General features: G+C 44.1%; 3 protein-coding genes across 5 annotated transcripts in view; 2 read left to right on the forward strand and 1 right to left on the reverse strand.

Annotated features, from left to right (window-relative positions):
- Positions 1–8558, forward strand: part of LOC139419037 (TBC1 domain family member 9-like) — a 29262-nt gene extending 20704 nt beyond the window's left edge. For both annotated transcript variants that reach the window (XM_071168894.1, XM_071168895.1), the window contains 12 exons: positions 134–348; positions 1067–1184; positions 1428–1713; positions 2275–2404; positions 2684–2782; positions 2936–3004; positions 3696–3948; positions 4087–4152; positions 4837–4923; positions 5162–5230; positions 6305–6408; positions 6586–8558. In XM_071168894.1, coding sequence (XP_071024995.1) covers positions 134–348; positions 1067–1184; positions 1428–1713; positions 2275–2404; positions 2684–2782; positions 2936–3004; positions 3696–3948; positions 4087–4152; positions 4837–4923; positions 5162–5230; positions 6305–6408; positions 6586–7377 — 2288 coding nt within the window. In that variant the 3' untranslated portion in view covers positions 7378–8558. The remainder of the gene's footprint in view (positions 1–133; positions 349–1066; positions 1185–1427; positions 1714–2274; positions 2405–2683; positions 2783–2935; positions 3005–3695; positions 3949–4086; positions 4153–4836; positions 4924–5161; positions 5231–6304; positions 6409–6585) is intronic.
- A 3791-nt stretch (positions 8559–12349) lies between these two features.
- LOC139419038 (dicarboxylate carrier UCP2-like) lies at positions 12350–16838 on the forward strand. Its single transcript, XM_071168896.1, has 7 exons — positions 12350–12521; positions 13494–13630; positions 13764–13971; positions 14123–14320; positions 14695–14796; positions 15442–15622; positions 16046–16838. Exons 2-7 carry the CDS (start codon positions 13505–13507, stop codon positions 16158–16160), a joined length of 930 nt encoding a protein of 309 aa, XP_071024997.1. The 5' UTR covers positions 12350–12521; positions 13494–13504; the 3' UTR covers positions 16161–16838.
- An 86-nt stretch (positions 16839–16924) lies between these two features.
- LOC139419039 (ELMO domain-containing protein 2-like) lies at positions 16925–21759 on the reverse strand. Of its 2 annotated transcripts, none has more exons than XM_071168897.1 (9): positions 21562–21759; positions 20183–20330; positions 19908–19936; positions 19167–19264; positions 18941–19070; positions 18648–18781; positions 18444–18512; positions 18081–18214; positions 16925–17972 (listed from the first exon to the last, which is right to left on the reverse strand). In XM_071168897.1, exons 2-9 carry the CDS (start codon positions 20325–20327, stop codon positions 17812–17814), a joined length of 900 nt encoding a protein of 299 aa, XP_071024998.1. In that variant the 5' UTR covers positions 20328–20330; positions 21562–21759; the 3' UTR covers positions 16925–17811. The 2 variants fall into 2 exon arrangements, with proteins under 2 accessions (XP_071024998.1, XP_071024999.1); XM_071168898.1 differs by lacking the exon at positions 21562–21759 and adding an exon at positions 20419–20551.
- Positions 21760–21821: the final 62 nt, after the last annotated feature.

A 21821-nucleotide genomic window follows, 5' to 3' on the forward strand; every position in this document is an offset into this window, starting at 1 on the left:
ATGGGCCTGATATTAACTTTGTTCCACCAGACCATTTTTTAAAAACAGCAATTGGCTGATGGTCTGGTGCCAATGGGCCTCGTTTAACGCTATACTACCTGTGGTCACTATATTCCCCCCCCCCCCCCCCCAGGGGCGATCAACGAGATGGCGACCCACCCTGGCTACTACGAGGACCTGGTAGAGAAGTCTATGGGCAAGTACAACCTGGCCACGGAGGAGATTGAGAGAGACCTGCACCGCTCCCTCCCTGAACACCCAGCCTTCCAGAACGAGATGGGGATCGCTGCCCTACGAAGGGTCCTTACTGCCTACGCCTTCAGAAACCCCAACATAGGCTACTGCCAGGTACACACATGGTATATAGTATACACACATGGTATATAGTATACACGCATGGTATATAGTATACACGCATGGTATATAGTATACACACACAGACGCACCAGTCCTGTCGCTCAAGATCCACTGCCAAATTAGACATCCGTCCACGTAAGCAGGACGTCACGAGATTACTTCAAAACCGGCCTCTAGGGGCAATGTTGGCGCTATTACCTTTAAGTCCTGTGGACAGGGATGGCGGATGGGCGTAAACTGCGAGCTCCGACTCTGAAAGTCGCGTGTTCAATCCCAGCGCTAAGCACAATTTTTGTTTATCCCAAACCTTAACCCTTAACCATTCGGAATTATTGCCTAATCTTCAAAATGTTATGTATGTGGACAAACATCTGATTCTGCAGTGAGACTGTGAGAGCTTGTTACACACACTTATTTTACAACACAAACATTAACACTGCTCTTCAGTTTATAAATGGTCAAGTCACATAGTAGTGACCCTGCGGGTCGAAACCATGTGGTTCCCTCTTGAGTGCCAGTCTGTCTGTTGGCAGCTTGAAACTCTGAAGATGTTTAACTCAGACTGAAAACTGTAGTCCAGACCTACTGTCACATAGCTGTTTTAATTTGATTCTTGTTTTGCTTTTTGAAGGGCTTTGAGATTCTGTAAAAAAAACGCGCTATAGAAGTTGAATGTATTATTCTGAATAATCTTTGTGGTTCTTCCTAGGCCATGAACATTGTGACGTCGGTGCTGCTGCTGTATGCTAAAGAGGAGGAGGCCTTCTGGCTGCTGGTGGCTCTGTGTGAGCGGATGCTGCCTGACTACTACAACACCAGGGTCGTAGGTCAGTTGGAAGCTTCTGGAATGAGGCTGTAGTAGGGCAATGGGTGGCTTTGTGGTCTACTAGTGTGTTAGCCTCTGCATTTTTAACTTGGTCTCAGTGTCTCTGTTTTGTGTTCAGATGTGTGTGTGTGTGTCCCTCAGTCTTTGTGCATATCTGTTGGCATCGTTCTCCCTCTTACTGTATCAGTGTCCGCATAGGCCTCTTTTTTTCTGTCTTGCTAACCTCCCACTTCTCCTTCTCCAGGAGCTCTGGTAGACCAGGGTGTTTTTGAGGAGCTGGCCAGGGAGTACGTCCCTGAACTCTACGATTGCATGCAGGACCTGGGAGTCATCTCTACCATTTCCCTCTCCTGGTTCCTCACCCTGTTCCTCAGTGTCATGCCCTTCGAGAGTGCCGTGGTGGTGGTCGACTGCTTCTTCTACGAGGGCATCAAGGTCATCTTCCAGCTGGCGCTCAACGTGCTGCACGCCAACATCCACCAGCTGCTGGGGGCCAAGGACGATGGAGAGGCCATGACCGTGCTGGGAAGGTGAGGACGGGTGGGGGCCAAAGATACTAAAACGGGGCTTTTCAATTTCGGTCCTGGAGGGCAGAAACACTTCTTGATTTGTTTCTACCTGGTAGGTCATTGTATTCACCTGGTGCACCAGGTCTGATGAAAACCAGAAGGGTTTTTAGCCCTGCAGTACCAGAATTCTAACAGCCCTGGACTAAAGGGACATGATTGGTAGGCCAACTCATGACTGGAACCCTGAACCTAACCTGAACTAAAACTAAAACCCTAACCTTTGCCCTGACCTTAATCCTAACCATAACCAATTAGGTCATTCAACATGGGTTTGCTGGTCAGTCATGGTACTTTCGTTTTTCACTCAGAGCAGACCCCATGAGTCGGGTCAAAGGTAAAATTGTGTTGGCGGAAGTGACATGAGAGATCTTCATCTTGTTTTGAAACACTGCAATAACAACGCTTCTTAATTCAATTAAAACTTGATATTGATACGCTGTCAATATGAAGGATTTAGTTGTGATAACCTTTTTCATAGAGAAGCCTTTATTCAAAGAATATGCTTGAAATGTTTGTGTGTAGGTACCTGGACAGCGTGACCAATAAGGACAGCACCTTGCCTCCCATCCCCCACCTGCACTCCCTGCTGACAGACGATGGGGATCCCCACCCGGAGGTGGACATCTTCAAGCTGGTCCGCAGCTCCTACGAGGTGAGTCTTCGCACCATGACCAGGGCACCGTCCATCCACCCGTCATTCAATCATTCCTTCAATCTGTCAGGGATGGGGTCCATTTCAATTCAGTCAATTAAGTTGAAATGGAATTCAGCCCAACCCTGCTTCCTAGACCCAAGTTTATTCACTGGTAGAACTGTCACTCTGTTTTGACCTTTACTCTGGCTGGTGATTATGCAGTCTCAGTGAATATCTCAGCCTTAGGATAGCAGCAGTGTTGACCTCTCTCTCTCTGTCCCATGTTGCTGTTTGTAGAAGTTTGGCTCCATCAGGGCAGATGTGATCGAGCAGATGCGCTTCAAACAGAGGCTAAGGGTCATCCAGACCATCGAGGACACCACCAAACGCAACGTGGTAACGACCCCTGCTATTACACACACTGTATGGTACACCAGATGTTGGGTGTGGAGGATTTCAAGTCATTTTAAGCCATCGTTTCTGATTGTATTCAATGCTGGTTAGTTCTGATCTCCTCACACAGCTCCTAAATCCACTGTTCTCTTTCAGGTCAGAACCATTGTCACAGAGACTGCCTTCAGCATCGACGAACTGGAGGAGCTCTACGTTCTGTTCAAGGTGAGTGACAGCCAAACTATTGTAGCCAATAGGAACTTAAAGGAACTGAACTCTAACCAATGGGAACTTAAAGGAACTCATCTCTTCCTGTAGTGCTTTTCCTCAGCCTCCCTTTTTCTTTGGCAGGGCGTCTCATTTCTCCTAGCTCTCACACAGTGCCCTACTGCCACGGCAATGCTGAATAATGGGCTATAATTGGAGCCGGGACTTAATATCCATAGAGACAGACCTAAAACCCTGGCAACAGCATTTTACTCCATTAACACAAAGTACGCTCACTGCTCAGTCCTGTTAGAGGACATGGAGAAAGACGGATGAGTCTTCAGCACAGTTCTAATGGTCAGGGGTGCTGGTATAAGATGTGAGAAGTAGAGAACTTTTAATACCCAATGTTGTGCAATGTTCACATTGTTCTCTGATATCATGTACTTATCCATTAGAAACATTGTGCAAAGCAATTCAGCGGTATCTATATGCATTTCTTCACTGTGGGAGACCACATTTCCCCACATTTAGCATAGGTATCACCATTCGGTCTCATTCCACCTCACCTCGCTTCTTTTATACTTTTTTTTTATTTTTTTTAATACATTTTCTAGAAAACTGCTACATAAATGTAATATATTTATTTCATTCACATTAAAAGCCTGTTGACTCTATCAAATCTATTTCTACCATCTTCATTCTCCAGGAGGAACACCTGACCAGCTGCTATTGGGGTGGAACGGGTGGCAGCAACCCCACGGAGCGCCACGACCCCAGCCTGCCCTACCTGGAGCAGTACCGCATCGACCTGGAGCAGTTCAGGGGGCTGTTCTCTCTGCTCTTCCCCTGGGCCCCTGTCAACGGGGCCCACGCAGACCCCCTGGCCCTGCGCTTCTTCAGGCTCCTGGACCATAACGGAGACTCTCTGATTAATTTCCGGGAGTTTATTAGTGGACTGAGTGAGTATTTGTGGAGGTGGGTGAGGGGGTGTATCAAATAGAAGTTGACTAATGATTGTAGCAACTGGTCGAAAATGGATATTAAGTCTATATAGACATAATGTTATGATAGATTTTCGCATCTATGGTGTATTTCAGGTGTTTTATGCCATGGGGATCTGACTGAGAAACTGAAGCTCCTGTACAAGATACATGTGATTCCTGGTAAGTGTGTGTGTGTGTACTGTTCACAGAGAGGGAGTCCAGAGGGAAATCTATACTCCTTATATGCTGTCATAACTGAGTGAGGGGGAGGATGTTTTAAGGATAGGGGATTGGATTTCTTTACTGTAAAGGAGGAAAGATGAATTATTTTGTTCTCTCCCTCGCTTGGTTGAGCATATGGAGCACCAACCGCAGCTTCCCTTTTCAAGACTCGCACAGCAGTATTTTAACTCAGCTGGAAATCTACCTCTCAATCAGAAGAGCTTTCATGGCTCTCTGGCTCAGCTCGCGTTAATTCCCTGTATAACAGGAAAGCCTGAAGCAGCTATTGTTTTGGTTCTCAGAATGATGGGGTTAGCTTTTTTCCTTTGCCAGCCACATGGAAATATTGTCTCTGGCAGAATGATATATGTTGAGAACTAACAGATGTTTAGCGAGAAGAGGATACAGAAATGACCGATAAAGGCATTGATTTCAGACTTATGATCCAACATTGGGATGTGTGAGGCCTCGATGGAAAGATACAATTGGATACAATTTTTATTGCACTTTTTCAACTGCAGTGTTTGAGGCGTTATGATAATGCCCCTTACAGTACTTTGAGCATCTGGAAAGGCGCCATATAAATGCTATCAATTATAATAACAATGAGGCCCAAAATGTTGTCTTCCTGTCCCCTCCCAGAGGTGACCCATGAGCAGGAGGAGCCAGACTCTGCCTTCGAGGCCACCCAGTACTTCTTTGAGGACATCACCCCAGAAACGTCCAATGGTAGGCCATGTCCTCGTCAACACGCCAGAGGTTACACAATGTTTACGCCTCAAATTGCATCTTTTTCTCTATATAGTCCACTAATGTTGACCAGAGCCTTATGTGCCCTCAATCACAGTCACACTCCACTCAAGGCATGCATCAACCTATTTCAACCTCTCACCTTTTTTTTCCTTCTTCAGACAACTTCCTAATGTGTCCTTTGACCTTTGCACTCTTGATCTTTCCCTTCCTCCAGGCCTTGACCCAAAGTGCAAGAGCGAGAAGGATGATGGCTTTGTCAGGGTCACGTTCAAGACTGAGAAAGGTACGCACTGCTATAAAACAGTTATGAGACACGCGTATCTATCGCTAGTTTGTAAATGCTCCAATCTAAATGATAATACCTTAAGCCACAAAGTCTACTGTTCATGTTCCTTTATTTGTTGCAAAGGCCTTTATTTACTGTACCTCAAGAACACCCATTTCACTGTAAGGAAGTTAGTTGTAGCTTACAGGGTTGGGGTCAATTCCATTTAAACTCTGTCAATACAGGAAGTAAACAAATTCCAATTTCACCATTTCCTCCTATGAGAAAAAAAATACTTCCTGAATTGACTACACTGAAATGGAATTGACTCCAAACCTGGTGCTACTACTCACAGAGAGGGCAAGGAGGGGTAGGCTCTCAGCTGATCATTCAGGTACAGTTCCTGTTGGTGTCTCAACAGGCCCAGACACTTGCACCACCGTTGGTCTTTAGGGCTGGGGCAGTGGTATGGCCTCTGCCGGTGCAGTCCCCTTCCACCTTCTTCTTGGCCCCTAGCTCCTCTCTCTCCCTCCTCCCCCTCTTTCAGCTCACCTCCTCCCTCTCCCTCCTCTCTCTCCCTCCTCCCTCTCTTTCAGCTCACCTCCTCCCTCATCTCACCTCTCGCTCTCTGTCATCTCCCTCCTATTTGAAATGATTTCAAACCATATTTGACTCCACACACACACACACACGTGTGCACACATCCCAAAACTCTGGGATGAAAAGGGGAAGTACTGTTACTTTTCTATGTATCATGTTTTCTTGGAGCAAAAATTGTCTACGGTCGCTGATTAGGGACGATATACTTACGGATTTTCCAGACAATCAAATTCCCATTAAAGCAATAGATTCCTAATAGAATTGAACAGTCTCAAGGTGCAACTGGGAGTGTTGCATGTTAAATGGTCCCCAAGCTAGGCCTGCATGCCACTTCAGTTTATTGAGGGCATTATTGGTGCATGTTCTCTTATTCATTCAACACTTTCTCCTTGACAACAGCACATACATTAGTTGTTGTTATGGCCTCCTATAAATAGTCAGTGTGCCAGGCTGCTAGCTTTTAACTCTTAACGGCCACCTCTGTTTCTACAGTGAAGAAACTACACACCCCTGACTACCGCCACTACCTGAGGCTGTGGAACCAGGGCACCAAGAACAAACTGGACAACATGAAGGATCTGCCCAAACTCAACCAGGTAAGAGCATTAAGAACCACTCCACCTCCCCAGGGGGAGTCAGTGGAGTCCACTTGATCAATGTGGCTGTGTGAGGATATGAAATTGTGTGTGTCGTGCCAATGACTCTACCTCATCTTCCTTCCCAGGCTAACCTGTATGTCTTCCTCTCTCTCTCTCTCTCTCGCTCTCCTTCAGAGCCAGTTCATAGAGCTGTGCAAGACACTGTACAACATGTTCAGCGAGGACGCCCAGGAGCAGGAGCTGTACCACGCCACGGCCACCGTCACCAGCCTGCTGCTGGAGATGGGCGAGGTGGGCAAGCTCTTCTGCCATTCCAAGGACCAGGAGGAGCAGGACCAGGATGATCCAGAGGAGGCCAAAACCAGTGGGCCAGCCCGAGATGGAGGGACCAAGCCTGAGGGTGTCTTCCAGCAGAGGGGCCAGGGTGAGGGGAAGGAGGAGAGCCAGGCCAGGCCGTGTGGCCCTGCGAAAAGGGATGGCAGGGGCGAGCAGCTGTCTGCCATGGAGGACATTGAGCTGGAGGACTCGTCCCCGAAGGACACAGGGACATCATCCTCCATGCTCATCTCAGATGACGAGACCAAAGACGACACGTCCATGTCGTCCTACTCGGTGCTCAGCGGCGGCTCCCATGAGCTCGACGACAAGCTTCAATGCGAGGACATTAATGACGACACGGTCCTGGTGCGCAGCGAGAACGGGCCCCATGGGGGAGGGAACGGGCCTCACGTTGAAGGTGGGCCCAATGGCAGAGATGGGGGGCTGCCTCACAGCACCAGCATAGATAAAGACTGGGCCATCACCTTTGAGCAGTTCCTGGCATCAGTGCTCACTGAGCAGGCCCTGGTGCTTTACTTCGAGAAGCCAGTGGAGGTGGCCGCACGTATCACCAATGCCAAGAATGTGAGGAAAGTGGGGTGCTCCCTACTGTCCGCCAGCGACTATGAGATCTCCCTGTCTGGGTAACTAATGCCTCAATGAAAAAGAGAGAATTTACAGAGACCGACTCTTGCTCTGTAGGTTGACTGCTTCGGAAACAGGGAAACATGTCATGTAAATGTACAACATGAAAAACCCAGTCTTCTCCTCTTTGTTGGGTGACAAGAATGACAGTCTGCTAGAACTGAAAACTCTAACATTTGTGTGCAATACTGTAAGAGTATAATTTTTTTTTTAAATACCTGCACTTAGCAATGTATTTTACCAGATGTCAACAACCTATTTTATCTTTAGGGTTAGATTCTGTTCAGCAGAGGGACCAGGAAGGACAAAAATGGCTTTATTGACCTTTGACCTCAAAAGGAATTCAGGCAGAGCTGTGGTGTATGTACTGTACATGTATTAGCTGAGCTTGCTGTACTTTATATGAAGTCGTGTATACATGTTACTACTAATAATCGCTAAACCAGTTAGACTACAACGTATCATGATGTTTAAGTCTTACAGACCACCAGTCCAGTCCAGGAGTGGCCTGTCACAGTCCCAGAGGAACACTGCTCAGTCGTTGTAGAGTTCTGTTAGCCGCTACCTCATTAGCCGCTAGGCTAATTGACTAACAGCAACCTGTGGGGCAGTTCTACTCACTGCTAATCTATTAGCCGCTAATTTACACTAGAAACAATGGTTAAGACGGGTAGCATCCGTTAGCTACAATGAAGAAGTGACTGTACTTCTAGAGGTGGGAAGATTAGTTGCCACCGCTTCAGGATAACCCACACTTGCACTGGAATGAAATATGAATGGTGGTGAAAGCTTTATTTGACTAGATGTACTTCAGTAAATTCACTAAGGAAAACACTGTTTAGATTTCATTCGTGTGGTAGCTTAGCCTGCATACTGAACTGTAGAGCACACGCACTTTGTTTTATCAGGAAAAAAAATCATTTACAACATCTTTTCATTCCATAAGCATGTTTTCTGCCTTTTTTCTGTGCCACTCCTGCACTCGTCGTCAGCACACTCCAAAAGCTTATTTTTTTGTAACAATGTTTTGAACTCTTTGCTCTGTATATTTTTACTGTTTTATATATTTTTTTGTTCCAATGTGAATGATTTTGTCATGTACAAAGGTCATGATTTTTAAGTGTACCACTTCAACTAATTAAAAAGTGTAGAATGAACGGTCTTACGCTACATATTAAAATGTCTCATGTCTCTTTATGGGATTTATCAGTTAGGGTTGCTCATACTGTAGCCTGGGATAAATATTGATAAGCTCTGTTTCGACATTGAGAGGGGAAGACGGATCTATACAGAGATGGAGACAGAGCACCCTCTGCTGGAGAAGAGTGTTCCAGAATCAAACCCAAAATCCCGTAATGCCACCAAAGATAAGGATAAATGAGGATGCTTTCATCAGGCTGTTTACCATTGAAAGAATGGTCAGTTCCTGTCTACTTAAGGGGCTGGCTCTCCCATAGACACCAATGTGATAGCAGTTGGGTCTGGTCTACTCAGCTCATTGACTTCCATTTGAAACAAGAAAAATAAGGGAGTAGAATATCTCTGATGCCACCACTGCAAATACCTTTTTATTTTCTACCTTTCAGTAAAAGGAAGCGAAGGGTTAATGGCTGACATCTTTGCAGTTCTCTAGCTTCGACAATGGTGTGCAGTGTCAGCATGGGAGTCATGCTGAAATAGAGACTTCGTCACAAAGGTTGTTCTCTCGCTTTCTTCTCATTGCTGTGCTGCTCTGCAGACGCTTGGGGGTGTGGTTCAGGTTGACCAATAAGAGCTTGCCATTGTAATGCATATGGACACATTATCTAGCAATGATTAATCCATTAACGTAGTAATGGATTGGGTTGAAGTGTTTAACTGACGTCTAGTTGTAACTGGTCTGCTAATACGTCATTCTCTGTCCTCCTCTGACTGCAGTTACGTAATATTGTTCATCCCAGGACCTGAGCAAACGCATCATGTCCCTAAATTATGGATTCAAAGGTCATTAGAATGTAGAACAGGGTTTCCCAAATTCGGTCCCGGGGCCCCCCTGGGTACACGTGTTTGCCCTTGCACTACACAGTTGATTCAGGACCGACTTTGGGAAACTGATGTAGAACACTGGATTTGAATTAATGTTCTGTGTTAGGATAAATAATTTTTGATTAATAAAATCATAATCGTCTAATTAATCATGTATGATGCTGAATTATAGTGTTTTTTTTTACCATTCATCGCAGAGCCTATACGGTAGGTGCATAGTCTTATTTTTGGTAGCAAACAATGTCCCCAATTCCCTCTTGCTTTCTGGATTATTTTCTGTTTATACTCCAATCACTGGGTTTTCCTCTTTGTCCACAGGGGTAATATGTTAACCAATAATGTTCTGTTTATCAAGTTCTCATTCCTGTGTGTTTACCATGAACCTGGGTGGTCAACCTAACCGCGCTTCTTAACACCCGGAAGCTAGCCGCACCAATGTGCCTGAGGAAACACTGTTCAACTGACTCCACAAGGAGTCGCTAGAGTGCGATGACCCCTCCCTACCCGGCCAAACCCTCCCCCCAACCCTCCCCCCGGATGATGCTGGCCCAATTGTGCGCCGCCCTATGGGACTCCTGATCATGGCCAGTTGTGATACAGCCCGGGATCAAACCCGGGTCTGTAGTGACGCCTCTAGCACTGCGATGCAGTGCCTTAGACCGCTGCGCCACTCGGGAGGCCCAGGGTCAGTTTTTTACATAAGGTGGCGTTTCTAGGTAGCTGAGCTGAAGAGGGAGAGAGGGAAAATACCCTGCTGTAAGGCAATACTCTTATCAGCCCCATTTGACCTTTAGTCCCTAGTTCACGTCACAACCCTCCCACTTCTGTCACCTCTGCATATTGACCAAGAGGCAAACTCTTCACTCCACATGTGCCAGCATTACGATTTGAACGGTTCTGGGACATCAGTCCATTCCAACATGTGCTCAAACATTTTGTCCCCCTCAAAACACAATTTTTCATAGTGACATATTGTAGAGAATTAAGTTAGCTGCTAACATGGTTAAACCAGACTGAACACTACAGCCTGGTATGTTTAAACCTCTTTATCAATAGGCAATCAATCGCAATAAAGCCAACTATCTCACCTGGTCTGTCCCAATTTCATCAGGAACACCAGTTACCTTTTGACAGACTATCATGACTCTGGCTGTTAGCCAATTAAACTCTCCCACCTTAAGCCCCTGTCATCCACACCCTAACTCCTATTGGCTGAGAGCTGGTAACTGTGTGGTGAACAGAGTAAAAGAGCCACAGTGGTTCCAAATACTCTGTGGTAGATAGCTATGTAAACTCAGCAAAAAAAGAAACGTCCCTTTTTCAGAACCCTGTCTTTCATAGATAATTCGTAAAAATCCAAATATCTTCACAGATCTTCATTGTAAAGGATTTAAACACAGTTTCCCCATGCTTGTTCAATGAACCATAAACAATTAATGAACATGCACCTGTGGAACGGTCGTTAAGACATTAACAGCTTACAGATGGTATTTAAGGTCACAGTTATGAAAACGTAGGACACTAAAGAGGCCTTTCTACTGACTCTGAAAAACACCAAAAGAAAGATGCCCAGGGTCCCTGCTCATCTGCGTGAACGTGCCTTAGGCATGCTGCAAGTTGGCATGAGGACTGCAGATGTGGCCAGGGCAATAAATTGCAATGTCTGTACTGTGAGAGGCCTAAGACAGCGCTACAGGGAGACAGGACGGATAGCTGATCGTCCTCGCAGTGGCTGACCACGTGTAACAACAACTGCACAGGACCAGTACATCCGATCATCACACCTGCGGGACAGGTACAGGATGACAACAACAAAAACTGCCCGAGTTACACCAGGAATGCACAATCCCTCTATCAGTGCTCAGACTGTCTGCAATAGACTGAGAGAGGCTGGACTGAGGGCTTGTAGGCCTGTTGTAAGGCAGGTCCTCACCAGACATCACCGGCAACAACGTCGCCTATGGGCACAAACCCACCATCGCTGGACCAGACAGGACTGACAAAAAGTGCTCTTCACTGACGAGTTGCGGTTTTGTCTCACCAGGGGTGATGGTCTGATTTGAGTTTATAGTAGAAGGAATGAGAGTTACACCAAGGCCTATACTCTGGGGCGGGAGTGATTTGGAAGTGGAGGGTCTGTCATGGTCTGGGGCGGTGTGTCACAGCATTATTGGACTGAGCTTGTTGTCATTGCAGGCAATCTCAACACTGTGCGTTACAGGGAAAACATCCTCCTCCCTCATGTGGTACCCTTCCTGCAGGCTCATCCTGACATGACCCAAGACAGGAATGTCAGGGTTCTGCCATGGTCAGCGAAGAGCCCAGATCTCAATCCTATTGAGCACGTCTGGGACCTGTTGGATCGGAGGGTGAGGGCTAGGGCCATTCCGCGCAGAAATGTCCGGGAACTTGCAGGTGCCTTGGTGGAAGAGTGGGGTAACATCTCACAGCAAGAACTGGCAATTCTGGTGCAGTCCATGAGGAGGAGATGCATTGCAGTAATTAATGCAGCTGGTGGACACACCAGGTACTGACTGTTACTTTTGATTTTGAACCCCTCTTTGTTCAGGGACACATTATTCCATTTATGTTAGTTACATGTCTGTGGAACTTTTTCAGTTTATGTCTCAGTTGTTGAATCTTGTTATGTTCATACAAATATTTACACATGTTAAGTTTGCTGAAAATAAAAACAGTTGACAGTGAGAGGACATTTATTTTTGTTGCTGAGTTTATGACAAAAGGTACCATTACACAATGAGTGGTGAATGTTGCCACTGGGATTAATGAAATATTCCCATTAAATGTTGTATTGTAGTTACAACATAATGTACTGGTAAATGTGTTGTTTTTCACAAATGTTAGAAGCTGTGCGCTGCTGTAGGGTTGATTTGGACATTGACTTTCTTGACAGTGAGTGGACTTTGGTTTGGCCCATGCTCCTGCACACAGTAACGCCTCTCTCTGTGGCAAGTCAGTAAAAAATCTAATAAATATGAGGATGCACAACTCCTTGTTTCAGGGTTAGGGCTGGCTCCCTGGGACTATAGTTTGGGCTCTCACGTCCTGCAGTAAACCAATAGCTAGTCAAACGGATTTTAAACCACAGGATTAATAACAATGTAAGTACTCTCAGATATTACCTGTTAGATTTTGCTACACTCAGAATAACATCTGCTAACCATGTGTATGTGACCAAAACAATTTGATTTGATTTGACCAACATGGTTTCATTTTTTGTTGTTGTTGGTTAGACCTAATATAGGTTTTGTAAATCTTGGTTTCTTTTTGAGATGTGTTGCACCATTTAATTTTCAACCTGGATTAGTTCATCTAAGATTCAATCTTTAAACTATGATTAGTTACATGTGTCATAATGGATTCACCATAGCAACGTGTTCTCATTCTATTTCTATGGCAACAAATTAGCACTGGTCATTGCTAGTTAGCTAGCAAATTAAGTTTGAAATACAGGCTATTAAAACTATACATTTTGGTCAAATTAGTTAGCTGGCTAGTTGACTTTTACAATCATGGTATCCACAAGAGCGTTAATCACACTGAAAATGAAGCACATACACAGACATTTTATCAATTTAAACCTCCTGCAGGAGCAGTTCAGAATAATCCATTATCTACATTTTCATTTCATTTTAAAACAATGGAGCAAGAAGATTTAAACTAAGAACAAAATTAAACTTAGTTTAGAAGGTTTACATTTAACAAAGATTAATTTAAAACTAGGTTAAAAATGTGGTGCAACAAGATTAATACTAAAACCTTGATTTAACCCAGTTTAAACCTTGATTAAACCCAGTTTGAGTTCATCCAGATTGGTGCAACCCACCCCTATATATAACTGATGTTTATTTGATCTGGTTGATTGTATAGAAATATCACAAAATCCCTCCTGCCACAACAATAGGCTGTACTAGGCTATTGTACTTTAGAAACTGAATCAACAAATTGACCGGCATATTTACTCAACAATTTCCTAAGTAATGCACAGCATTTTCCTAAATTCCAACGATGGTAAGAGAGAATAGATGCGGCAGTGTTGACATCCTTCCCTCTTCCTCCTTCACTGTCTGCAGTACCAGGGACCATGGTGGGAATGAAGCCCTCCGATACACCCCCTACCCTGGGGGTGAAGCTGCTGAGTGCTGGCTCAGCGGCCTGCATCGCTGACCTGGTCACCTTTCCCCTGGATACAGCCAAAGTCAGACTCCAGGTAATGGTTCACTGTCCACCTCCAGCCCTGAAGACTTGAGTCTGACCTCCTGTAACTCTGAATTTTACTAGCACCTCCTGTAACACTGATTCTTGTGGGGACCTCCATTAACACTGACACTTGTGTACCCCAGATTCAGGGAGAGAGGGTGGCGTCGGAAGCTACCAAGGGCATCCGCTACAGGGGGGTGTTTGGGACAATCAGTACCATGATCCGGACGGAGGGGCCCAGGTCGCTGTATAACGGTCTGGTGGCGGGTTTACAGAGACAGATGTGCTTTGCCTCCATCAGGATCGGCTTCTATGACAACGTCAAAAACTTCTACTCTGGCGGCGCAGACAGTAAATTAGGATAACAGTTATTCATCGGAGATAATAATCTGTGATGTTACATATTTTGTACCAAGAGAAGAAGCATCATGTAGTACCTCAATCATCATCCTTTCAGTACTTAACAAACCCTCGTACCCCGTCTGCCCCTGTCCTATCCCAGCTGCAAATATTGGTATCCGTATCTTGGCCGGCTGCACCACAGGGGCCATGGCTGTGTCTTTCGCCCAGCCCACGGACGTGGTGAAGGTCCGCTTCCAGGCCCAGGTCAACCTGACCGGGGTGGCTCGTCGCTACACGGGCACCATGCAGGCCTACAAACACATTTTCAACCACGAGGGCATCCGCGGGCTCTGGAAAGGTTAGTCAGTACAACCCTGGGCCCAATTGGTTGATTTGCAAGTAACACCAATCTCCATTGGTTGTGTTGCTGCTAACCTTGAGCCCCATTGACTGTGTTTGTCCGTAGTGGAACTGTTTGCATAGAAAAGACCAAAGATTGTTGTCTATGTCACTGTCATTCAATGTCAGGGATGTACAGATATTGATTGGAGCAGATGCTGCAAAGTTGATGATCCCATAGGACAGAACTTGAGTGCACCTGAAAATAAAACTTGGCTTTGCAGGTTGTTGTTGAGTTTTCTTGGGCCTTTTACTAATGATAGACTAGTGGTTTAATTCTGGTATAACTATTGGGTTTTATTAACCAACCGACCTGCTTCTTGTTCACTCCAGGCTGTCTACCCAACATTACTAGGAACGCTCTGGTCAACTGCACAGAGCTTGTGACCTATGACCTCATCAAGGAGGCCATTCTTAGGCACAACCTGTTATCAGGTGAGTGGGTGCTATTGGTGCATACAGTCACAGCGAGACAGCTGACTGGGCAGAAGTCCACATGCCCCCTCGCTATTTTGTCCTTCATGTGTCTTGAAAGCCTGATAACAGTATACATATTGGTACATAATATTCTGTCCAGCTATGGAATAACACGGAGCTAACATTTATCTAAAGGATTTTTATTGCACCTTTCACAACAAAGCGGTATATAACAGAGATAATGATTTCCTGTAGGCCTCGAGACAGAGGCCTTATACAGTACAGTGTATCTGCATGGCACTACTTGAATATTACCTTTAGTGTCAGCATTTCTGTTATACATCTGTGTTAATCAACTAGTTCATCTAAGATTCAATCTATAAACTATGATTAGTTAGACGTGTCACAATGGATTCACCATAACAATATGTTCTCATTCTATTTCTATGGAAACAAGCCATTGCTAGCAAATTGAGTTTGAGTTTGAAATACAGGCTAGTAAAACGAATTGCACTTTTTGGTCGAATTAGTTAGCTGTCTAGTTGACTTTTACAAACATGGTATCCACAAAATCTAAAATCGTTAATCATACTGAAAATAGGTGCCCATTGATATCTTTGTGACAGTGTTTCAAAAGGGCTTGTGATGACCGTTTTCCCACAGATAACCTCCCGTGCCATTTTGCTTCTGCGTTCGGCGCCGGCTTCGTTACCACCTGCATTGCCTCTCCGGTGGACGTGGTGAAGACACGATACATGAACTCTCCGCCGGGCCAGTATAAGAGTGCCATCAACTGTGCCTGGACCATGGCCACCAAAGAGGGACCCACGGCCTTCTACAAAGGGTGAGCTCACAGACAGTCACACACACTGTACAAATAGACCGGTGTCCTTCAGTCTGTTGATAGAACAAGACAGTTGGATGTAGTTGTACATTTTAGAACTTAATGATATATCATTGATTTTCCTGTTTTGGGTGGTTACCTTGACACAGTAACTCTACCAGAGGAGGCTGGTGGGAGGATATATAGGAGGACTGGCTCATTGTAATGGCTGGAATGTAATCAAACATTGAAACCACGTTTGACTACGTTCCATTTATAACATTCTAGCCGTTACAATGAGCCCATCCTCCTATAGCTCCTCCCAGCAGTCACCTCTGAACTCTACTAAGCAAAACTTTGGAGCATTCGCAGGGATCTTTAGTTGAAAATCTTTAGTTGAAAGTCTCTCCCAGACCAACTAATGTCCTCTCTTGTTCCCTGTAGATTTGTGCCCTCATTTCTAAGGCTGGGCTCATGGAACGTTGTGATGTTTGTGTCGTTTGAGCAGCTCAAGAGAATCATGATGGTAGGAAAGCAGAAGATGGAGGACAAAAGTTAACTTCATTCCTACGTTCAAAGAGCCCTTTGCAATGATGGATTGACAAGTGCACAAACCCTAGCCATATTGAGTTGGACCCACAATGTAGTGTAGACTACAGCAATACTATGGACCACGATCCATAACGTTAAGATTCCTATGTGTTCGTCAGCATGTTGTATGAATAATGAGGAATCCTTTGTTAAAAAAGGAGTTGTGAAAGTGCATTTGAAGTGCATCTACCTTGGAGAAGTTTTATTTTCTCAATTTTTATTTATTTTGACCTATACTTCTCCTACGGTCTCAAACCAGTCCTTGTGGACCTCTAGCTATTCTCTACAGTGTATTTAGCACACCTGCCAAATGTGAAATAATCAGAAAGCCGCTGTTCCTTTAAATCAGGTGTACTAGAGTTAGGATACAGTACTCTAGGAACGACTGCTGGGCTACCAGGACCGGGTAGTATTGTATTGTGTGCTTAAATTGAATCCCCAACAACTCCCGGTCGCCGGTTAAGGCAGCCCCCTCTGATTTAGAGGGGTTGGGTTGAATGCATTCAGATGTGCAGCTGACTATTTATCCCACTTTCCCTTCCCTTAATTCCCCCCCAACAAATGTAATATGTTATAGTTTAATAATTAGTATTTAGATGTTGGTAATTTGCAATATATTGAACTTTATAAATATGCTTATTTTGTTTGTCTGTGTTCATTGTATTGTTCATTACACGCTCCATTTAATCTCGGCCTGACAGCTGACAGTCATCACACACTCATCCGAAAACATCACATCAGAAGTTTAATTTATTAACACTGGACATGTGTCAGTCGTTACAAAGATCCATACTGGGTCTACAAAATGTCAAATCATCTTCAAAAAAAAATAAAAATCAGGGCCCACGGCCTATAAATAACAGACAAAATACCATACAAAGTCAGCTTTCAGCAAAGACAATATTGTACGAATGTATGGAATAGGCAGCAGCGTAATAACCAGTAATCTCAGCACCGCCTATTGAAATGTATTGACAACAACGACGGTATCAATTCAAACGCATTAAAACATGCACAGAGCTCTCAATGTCTGAGTAAGTAGTACAACCACTGAGCATTAGGTAAACAAATTATTCCTTAGTTGTAAGTCGATATAAATTCCCTCTCTGGACACATATTTGATTCCTGAGCAAGAAGGACAAATACGAGAATCAGTAGGCAAAGTTATTATGAATACATGCGAGACGGCACTTGTTGACTTTGTTAAATAAATTCAAACCTAGTTACCAGCTAGTTAATATTATTCACCAATCTCCATTTCCTCTAAAACTATTGTGTAATTCCTTTCCATGTCCACTGAAAAGTACACAGCCAATCAACTAAATAGAACAAGTGCCCTACTATTTTATTTCCCCCTTTGTAATATTTGAAGCATTGGAATGGTCATTATTTGTGGCAGAGGGTTGAATTCCAGTCACTTGGTCTTATTTATTTCTAAAAACTACTAAAGTCACTAATTTATACAAATAAAAAAAAAGTGTGTAGATTGGGTCTAAACTAAGATCGAAGTGAAAGCTAGCTCAAAATGTCCCTTATAGATTTGGAAGTACGCTGTAGTGTATCGAGGTTCTGGTGGTCCCAATTAGGTCCAAGCGAGACCCGTTCAGTCGGTTGGTCGGTCAGTTACTTCTTGGACTATCCGTCATGGTGAGGGCGACGGCGGGGTCCAGCAGTTGAATCTTGATATTGTCGTGGAACTTTTCCCTGTAGTGGTTGAACTCCATGATGCTCTCGGGCTCCTCCTCCACCCAGAACTTATCAAACTTGTACACCAGGTAACCTGAAGCAGGGAGGCCAAGACAGAGTTAGGGGTTTAGGTAACCTGAAGCAGGGAGTTATCCCCTATGCTACTGACAAACAGAGTTGAGCGCGATTAGCATACACTTACAGAACAGCTGATGGAGGTGCTGCAGTTGGGGTCTCCCAGACACCGTGTTGTAGAAGTGGGGTTTGAGAGCACCACTCTTCAGTAAACTGTACGCCATCTCCGTCAGGTTGATACCCACTATGGCATAGGAGTACCTGAAACATGACACACATATGACAATCATTAAAAGGCTATAAATGTTGTCAAAAGTAGGTTTACTTTGGGTGTGCATGCCCACCCAGTACATTGGGCAAGCTAAAACAAACAACTATTGACAGACGTGTGAATATACTGAAATGTGCAACAGAACCATAGCTGACATTTAAAGAACAGAGTTCAACAGGCCATTCAACTCCTAAAATTAGGTAATTACGTAATCCTTACCCCAGTTTGGGATGGTTTGCGTGGGACAGCACTTGCCGAGCCTCTTCAGTGTAGTTCTCACTAAAGAACCTGTAATAAACAAGATACCAAATTTAAAAAGTTAAGAAATCTAGCTTAAACTTGAGAAAAAAATATACAACTTTTCAGAATACTGATGAGCAAGGTTAGATTGTTAAGGACTGTCATTCAGACAACATAACTCACACAAGGTTGGTTAGGCCCAACATGCCCATTCCTCGGAAGTCAGTCTTGGGGTCATCGCCTTGGAAACCAATGTCGCCCCACTGTTTGGTAACTCTGGACTCCAGTTTGACCTCGGGCATCAACAGGTCCCATAACTGTAGAGTCAGACAAGTCCATTCCTGTTAATACTTTACACTTACCTTTAAATAGAGATGATATTAAAAAGTTTGAAGCAGTCATGTTGAATCTCATCCAGAAACATTCCACTGCTCCATGCTAGTCATTGACATAAAAAAAATGAACGGCCACAGTACCTTCAAAAGCATTTCCTCGTGTTGGACTTTATCCGAGTCAAAATTCTCCTTCCTCAACTCTTCCACGGACGTGAATAAGTTCCTGTATCCCGTTATTTGTAAGAGACACAGCTTCAGATCCACCTTAAACCTAGGACCAAAGAGACACACATTAGTCATCAATACATACCATATAAAATAATCTATATAAAATATTAATAAAACTGTAAAGGGTAACAAGACTGACGTGGGATCCCTCTGCGTTTTGACATTCTTTTCCCTCATGACAAGATCCAGATGCCTCTCCAAACCATCCTCCTCTACATCCACAGCAGCTCTTAATAGCTGGAGAGAGGGAAGGAGAGAGGAAGAGAGAGGGAGGGGAAAAGGATGGAGGGACAGAGGAGAGAGATGGTGTGATTAGTTATCTCATCCATGGTAATAGCTCAGAGTTTGTGTTAGTACTTCTCCTACAGACTATGATGTCATAACAAGCACGATGATCACTGAGGTCAGATGATGGAGCCACCAACTATGTATTACCTACTGCCTTAACTTTGTATGGGGGAAATGCCATAATAACAGAGTGATGCTGAGACTCAGAATTGTTCCCTTAAAAATGTATGCCAAACAAAAACGAATATTTGCAAAGTTAAGCAAACCATACAACTATGCACGACGACTTCCAACAGTGCAGATGCAAAGGTTTGGTAAGTGAATGACAACACCAACAGCGCAAACCGTCATTTTATTACCAAACTTTGCATCTGCACTGTTCAACTAAATGTGTTACCATGGAAATGCCCACGAACTGTTGATAAGAATGTGCTTAGCATAACAAGAATAACAACCATCGCGGCACTGATCAATGGATTTGTTAAGTGGGTTAAATGTAACAGTTGATTGTGGTTGTCTGTATGATAACTAGTCAACCATGCATTCCTGCTTCAGTAAAAATCAAGTGAAAGGAATGATTACCAACATTTACCTTAGATTTGGAGTTCTTGAGTGAGTATTCTGAATGAAGAAAAATCAAATGACAGGTTAAAAACAGTTCAAAATGATAATGAATAGCACAACTGACAACTTGTTTTTCGTAAGGGTTGGGTAGTGTTCATTGGGCGTCGAAAGGAGGAAAAACGCAGAGGATTATCTGGACTTGCCCAATTAGAGATGCCAATTGTTGTTTTTCCGTAACAAAACGCTTTAAAACATGCTCTGTTACCCTAATGAACACTATTTAGCTCTAGAATGTAACCTCACCTGCTTTCGTTGTCCTGGGCGCCCCAGGCTTGTAGCCGGCACAAATCCTTTGCAGCTCGCATTTCCCTGTCACCTGTCTGATGAACCACTTCAGCCAGTATCTAAGGAAGGACGTGTAGAAGTATCCCCAGATGCTGCCGAACATGGTCTACAACATAAACATGTCAGCAAGAGTTCCAAATACAACAAGGCAAGTGAATAACACCATAATCATACGAGTCATCCAAGACACATACTGGTAGGACAGCAATGGGGAGCCGTGCCTCTTCTTCGAGACATTGACAAATGAGCACCCAGAAAGATTCCCTGTGTACTCCAGACAAGCCAATCGATTTATCCTTTAGTTGTATGCCGTGCAATGGAATTAATGGCTGGAGAAGAAAAAAAATCCAGCAATGGTAATGTCTCTGTAGTAGGAGCTAGCTATTGATACCTTCAAGCTATCAGTCTAAAGTACTGCAGGACCTCCCCAAAAACAATCATTGGCTAATCTGTACAAAACCCCATATTCAATGGGAACGGTTGATACGTAACTAATCTTAAAATGGCATGTCATCAGATAGGCCTAGGTGGTCATGTCAGGTCAAGTCAATCACTGGAAAGTTACCGTAGTAGTAACTTTCCACGGTGTCCCCCTCCCAAATGATCTAAATCTAACTGCAAGTATTTCACAATCATTGATTTGCTAGCAAGCCATCTGTTGAATGCTGTTCCAGGACAGTCATTTATTTAGCTAGGAGACCAAGGGTGATTCATTTAGCCAATTAGTGAGTCGTACAGCCTAGAAACAAGGTGCAGGATGTGGCACTGCTGAACCAGGCTTGCCAGTGAGTAGAAGTGAAATGAGAGAACACGTTGCAACATGAACAGAAAGGCTCTATTGTAATTTGAACTCCTACTTTAGCAGGTGTCTTTACACAAATGGCTTTTGCTTGGCAAAATAACTGCTTTTGTTAGCTGCTAAACAAAAGACAAGCTGCCAGTCGGCTAACGTTAGCTCCTAACTAACATCTAGCTAGTCAGCTCGCAGTAGATAGTCTCATTTCAGCCACTGTGCCTCCACCGTAAAGCTTCAGCACAGTAGCTTGAGGTTTCTAAGTTGTTGGGGTACTAAAAATGTACAGTGATTTCATTGACCGGTACAACACTAACTAGCCTAGCTATAACAAACGGACTGTTCTGGAACAGTCTTCAACTGTTAGCTTGCTACAAATCAATGACTGTGAAATACTTGCAGTTAGAGACCTAGATAATTAACCCCAGAAAGAAAGTCAACATGTGAATAAACACAGTTAGCTATACCTGGCTTTTAAGCGTTAGCTAGCTACCTAACGTTAGCTAGCTTAGCCACACATTCACAACAGGTTGTCAATATTTACCTCTAGTAATCAGGTGGATTATGTCAGCAATTACGCCTTGATTTGAGTGAAGATAGCAACAAATAGACCTAGCGGTGAGCGTTATTTACTTCAGCAATGACAAATTCCTCAGATTAAACTAAAAAAGATGTGTCCACTGAGGTAGTGATGTTGACAAGTCTTTTGGCTAACCTCTTCTTTGATTAACAGAATCTCGACGCACAAGTGTACCACTTTACCTTTGGCGCCACCTGTTGGGCATTTCCTATACTTGCCACACG

This window comes from Oncorhynchus clarkii, chromosome 10 (assembly GCF_045791955.1).
Source record: "Oncorhynchus clarkii lewisi isolate Uvic-CL-2024 chromosome 10, UVic_Ocla_1.0, whole genome shotgun sequence".
Lineage (NCBI taxonomy): Eukaryota > Metazoa > Chordata > Actinopteri > Salmoniformes > Salmonidae > Oncorhynchus > Oncorhynchus clarkii.